The 5,475-nt window shown below is 42.7% G+C and overlaps 1 protein-coding gene across 3 annotated transcripts; it reads left to right on the top strand.

Annotated features, from left to right (window-relative positions):
- Positions 1 to 224: 224 nt before the first annotated feature.
- On the top strand, positions 225 to 4,612 carry LOC121967345 (probable alpha,alpha-trehalose-phosphate synthase [UDP-forming] 7). 3 transcript variants are annotated; one of them, XR_006107718.1, is made up of 4 exons: positions 225 to 2,354; positions 3,070 to 3,343; positions 3,592 to 4,185; positions 4,575 to 4,612. XR_006107718.1 is itself a non-coding variant. In XM_042517502.1 (3 exons), the coding sequence occupies exons 1-3, from the start codon at positions 331 to 333 to the stop codon at positions 3,913 to 3,915; spliced, it is 2,622 nt and encodes an 873-aa protein (XP_042373436.1). In that variant the 5' UTR covers positions 225 to 330; the 3' UTR covers positions 3,916 to 4,352. The 3 variants fall into 3 exon arrangements, 1 of the variants encoding a protein (XP_042373436.1); XR_006107717.1 differs by having other exon boundaries at positions 4,560 to 4,612; XM_042517502.1 differs by lacking the exon at positions 4,575 to 4,612 and having other exon boundaries at positions 3,592 to 4,352.
- Positions 4,613 to 5,475: the final 863 nt, after the last annotated feature.

Here is a 5,475-nt window from a genome sequence, read left to right as displayed (position 1 = left end):
TAAATCTTACCCGTTGTCATTCCTAAAAGTGTGCCTTTTGCACATTTTCAAATCTCGGGTGACTTTTTGGCAATCATAAATTTTAGAAGCACCCGTTGTAAAATTACCGAAGGATATTTCATTTCACAACATTTTAGGAGTATTTTAAAATATCTGTTAAAATGAGGGGCATGTAAAAAAAATGACCGAAAGTTCAACTCCCTCGTTATCCAATTCATCAACCATGGTGGGGGCATCCATGGCGGTCTTTGATTCCTCCTCCATTGTCTTCTAGGGCTTCTCGCTTCTGATCTGAGCTCTGCGCAGGAAAAGAAACGGTGGAAAGCCAAGATGATGTCCAGATCGTACACCAACCTTCTCGATTTGGCCTCGGGGAACTTTGAGGCGCTGAGTCTTGGCGGCGGCGGAGGAGGAGGAGGAGCGCGAGGGTTGCGGCGGATGTCTAGAGTGATGACGGTGCCGTCTTCGCTGGCGGAACTGCAGGAGGAGGAGGAGCGGGCGAGCAGCGTGGCCTCCGACGTGCAGTCCTCGCAGGCGCAGGAGCGGATCATCATCGTGGCCAACCAGCTCCCGGTGCGGGCTCGCCGCCGTCCGGACGGCCGCGGGTGGAGCTTCTCCTGGGACGAGGACTCCCTCCTTCTCCAGCTCAAGGACGGGCTCCCGGAAGACATGGAGGTGCTCTACGTTGGCTCCCTCCAAGTCGACGTGGAGGCTCACGAGCAGGACGATGTGGCACAGACGCTGCTCGATCGGTTCAAGTGCGTGCCGGCCTTCCTCCCTTCGGATCTGTATGACCGCTTCTACCATGGATTCTGCAAGCGCCGCCTCTGGCAGCTCTTCCACTACATGCTTCCCTTCTCCGCCTCCTCCTCCTCCCGAAGCGCTCGCTTCGATCGGTCCTTGTGGGAGGCATACGTCCTCGCCAACAAGCTCTTCTCCAATAAGGTGATCGAGGTGATCAACCCGGAAGACGACTACGTCTGGATCCACGACTACCACCTTATGGCCCTCCCAACTTTTCTCCGCCGCCGCTTCAATCGCCTCCGGATGGGCTTTTTCCTCCACGTCCCGTTCCCTTCTTCTGAGATCTACCGCACTCTCCCCTTTCGCGAGGAGATCCTCAAAGCCCTCCTCAACTGCGACCTCATCGGCTTCCACACATTTGACTACGCCCGCCACTTCCTCTCCTGCTGCAGCCGCATGCTTGGCATCGAATACCAATCCAAGCGTGGCTACATCGGCCTGGACTACTTTGGTCGCACCATCGGGATCAAGATTTTACCCGTCGGCATCCACATGAGCCAGCTTCAGTCCATGCTCCGCCTCCCCGACAAGGAGTGGCGGGTAAACGAGCTTCGCCAGCAGTTTGACGGAAAAACCGTTCTCCTCGGCGTCGACGACATGGACTTATTCAAAGGGATCAACCTCAAGCTGCTTGCTTTTGAGCAGATGCTAAAACTTCACCCCAAGTGGCAGGGGAGAGCAGTCCTCGTCCAAATTGCCAATCCAGCAAGGGCCCAAGGAAAGGATCTCAAAGAGATCCAGGACGAGATTGAGGAGAGCTGTCAAAGGATCAATGCGACCTTCGGTCATGAAGGGTACAGCCCAGTGGTTCTCATCGAGCGACCCATGTCGGCGGTTGAGAAGATTGCTTACTATACTATTGCGGACTGTGTAGTTGTCACTGCTGTTAGGGACGGCTTGAACTTGACTCCCTATGAGTACATTGTTTGCAGACAAGGGGCATTTGACTCCAATGACTCAGTGGCAAATGACCCAAACAAGAGCATGCTGGTGGTCTCAGAATTCATTGGTTGCTCTCCCTCTCTTAGCGGTGCGATTCGAGTCAACCCATGGAATATAGAGACCACTGGGGAAGCAATGAATGAGGCTATCTCCCTTTCTGATGGGGAGAAACAATTACGACATGAGAAACACTACCGTTATGTCAAAACTCATGATGTCGCTTATTGGTCAAAGAGCTTCATGCAGGACTTGGAGAGAACCTGCAAGGACCATTTCAGGAGGAGCAGTTGGGGAATTGGTCTTGGATTTGGATTCAGGGTGGTGGCAATGGATCCCAATTTTAGAAAGCTTGATGCTGAACAAATTGTCTCAGCTTATACAAATTCTAAGAGTAGGGCTATCTTACTGGATTATGATGGAACATTGGTGCCACAAACATCCATCAACAAAAAGCCTAACCTAGAAGTTATTAGGATAGTCAATACTCTTTGTGAAGATAAGAACAATGTAGTTTTTATTGTCAGTGGAAGAGGCCGGCAAAATCTAAATGATTGGTTTTCACCATGCGAGGAACTTGGAATTGCAGCAGAACATGGATACTTCATTAGGTACTCTCTCCTTGGTTTATGATATTTTACATTCCATTAAAAAAAAAGCATCTAAGAACATTCCAATTAGAAGTGAGACCTAACAAATTATAGAAATTTCATCATTCGGTATATGGTACATGCTCAATTGCTGCATAAATAGTCTAACAGATTTAATCATTTCTTTTGTTGTTTCATGCTGTTTATGATGAGGAACCATTGACCGTGAAGTACATAAATTTATATTCTACTTGGAGAATGCATATGAAGAGAGATCATTGACATTTGCCTGCTTACTGAGTGAGGAAAACATATGAAAAAGAAAAAAGTTACATACAGCATAGTAAGTTATGAGTTGAAACAATGCACAAAATGTTCTACACCAAGTATATAATGCACACATAGCTGTGTACTGAATACAAGAAGTCTTTTTTTCTTTAATTCAAACAATTGCGCATGTTAATTTGCAGTTGAGCTAAATTTAAGTTGTCTAACAACACTAAGAAATTGTTTTCTGATTTCTTCAAATTCTGCTTTACATAGTCCAAACATTCATGATCACCAGTAATTACCCAAAGGAAGCTATCGCCTTTCTAATACATGCTAATGTGAATCTCATTATTACCGATGTGCATAGTCTCTAATGTTCTACATTGTTTTTAGGTATACTATTTAATAAGTGGAAGGATAAACACATTCATATATTAATATGCTCGTGTCATCTCAATATATGCAGGTGGACTCAACATGAAGGATGGGAAACCCATAGCCAGGCCATGGATTTTTCATGGATGCAGATTGCTGAACCCGTGATGAAACTGTATACAGAGTCTACTGATGGATCTGCTATTGAAACCAAAGAAAGTGCTTTAGTTTGGCATCATAGGGATGCAGAGCCTGGGTTTGGGTCTTCCCAGGCAAAGGAAATGCTGGATCATTTAGAGAGTGTACTTACAAATGAACCTGTCACTGTGAAGAGTGGCAAGTTTATTGTTGAAGTTAAACCTCAGGTATGCTTTTCCATACTGTACTAAGTTTGTAATCATCACTAATCTCAGAGGCATCATGCCCTGTGCTGTGTCATTTATTCTGAAATAACTGATCTATCATTAGAGTTAAAGTTCTTTTATATATGATTTTCAATCCTAAGGTTTCGTTGTATCTCACATACCGTTGCAAATTACTGTTGAATCAATTTTCTTCAAATTTTGCATTGTTAGCTTTCGTCTGTTTCATCGTGCTGCTGTTGCTTTTACAGGGAGTTAGCAAAGGCCTAGTAGCAGAGAAAATTCTGTCGTCAATGGCTGCAAAGGGAAGACCAGCTGATTTTTTGCTGTGCATTGGGGATGACAGGTCAGATGAGGACATGTTTGAAGGCATTTCTGGTGTAGTAGCAAAGGATATGGTAGCTTCTAATGCGTTAATGTTTGGTTGCACTGTTGGCCAGAAGCCAAGCAAGGCTCGCTATTACTTGGATGATACAAATGCTGTCTTACACACACTTTCAGCACTTGCTGATGCCTCTGAGTCTTCCATTTCGTTCGAGGAGACAATTGAACTACCCCCATCCACTCAGATCTAAATTGATAATTCACAGTGATAGTTTGTTCGTAGTAGCTCTTGCATTGCATTGGATTTCCCAAAATTTTCCCATGGCCCTCAAAACCAACATAGATCTGAACATCTGATTGACTTGTGTATTTATGTCTGATCAGATTGCTTAGAAGAAAATACTCTGTTCATGTTCGGAGATTCTGCAAGGAAGAAACATTTCCAATGATCTATATACTCACATAGTAGCAGCCCATTCCCTGCTGAGGCGAGTTATTCCACTTAATTGATCGGGAGCCAGGTTAGGAAGAAGAAATTTACGACTACTACCATTTTTTTGACATTCTTGTGAATGAAGATCAATGCAAAATGTAGATTAATGGCTTCAACATGTCAACCAGCTGAATATTATTGATCGTGTGTTTTCAACTAAAAGTGTGAAATTGCATTAAATTTTTTTTGGTTATATACCTGGTTGCGGTGTATTTTCTTAATTATTGAAAGGTAACTAGGAAGATGAAGTTTAACAGTGCATTCCATTGCTATGTGGAACCAACTTGAACACTGCAGCCTCCTGAAATATTACAACTGAACAGATTGTACCACTTTGATTTCTTTGATTATGACCAGTTGTCGAATTCTTTTTCTGTTAACTGATGCAATGTTTTGCACAAGTTTCTCTGCTTGCAGGGCCTTCAATGATGATGACAGAAATTGTTTAGCTTTCTTGGGAAATCAAAAGCAAACTAGATTGACTCCAATGATGATTACAGAGATTGTTTGGCTTTTTTGGGAAATCAAAAGCCAGATTGCCATGTCTTTGAATCTTGAATAGGAGTTAGCACTGGCAGAGGACCACTTGCTAACTCATTTATTGGTCAGGAAATGGAAAGCTCTTTCTTCTCTGCAAGTCCTATTGTTGCAGATGTTTTGGCACAAGAGGACATACTTCAATTATAGCATCCAATTCACCTTCCATTCAGCAAATTCCACTTATGGTTGGTCCTTTTGGACTTCAATTGCAAAAGTTAGTTCTGATGTTGGAGTATGTTTTTTTTTTTTTCAAGTTAAGAGTGGGACAGCACAAGTTAAACATCTCCTCTTCCTAATAACAATCCACTAAATAAGCCAACTTTATCATGCTCATTAAAGATAGTCTTCATGCTCTTAGAAGATGATTGCCAATCCCTGAAGTATTTCCACTTCCTATTTTGATAAAGCAAGGTCGCTTTCTTTTTCATCATCATTTTATTTCATTTTTAATTTGAAATGTCGTAAATCATTTTTACTCTTGCCATTTCTTAATATTTAAGCTGCATTAATGTGTATTTGTTGCGTCTTATGTTCATTTTCCTGTTTGTATTTTATTGAAAACAAGGTCCATAAATCAACTCTTATTACTGCAAAAAATATTATTAGATAGGACCAAAACTTTATTCTCTTCTCATGAGTTTGAAATGTTCATATTTTTATAGCTCTGTAAATTTCAAGATACAACCACTCGGTCTTCGACTGGATCAGTTTGCATTTCTTTTACCGTCTCATTTGCCTTTGCCATTGCTCCTTCACAACATTTCTCTGTATTGTTCAG

Source organism: Zingiber officinale, chromosome 3B (assembly GCF_018446385.1).
Source record: "Zingiber officinale cultivar Zhangliang chromosome 3B, Zo_v1.1, whole genome shotgun sequence".
In the NCBI taxonomy this organism is placed as follows: Eukaryota; Viridiplantae; Streptophyta; class Magnoliopsida; order Zingiberales; family Zingiberaceae; genus Zingiber; species Zingiber officinale.
Note: the sequence above shows the minus strand (reverse complement) of the source record. Positions and strands in the feature narration are given on the sequence as shown.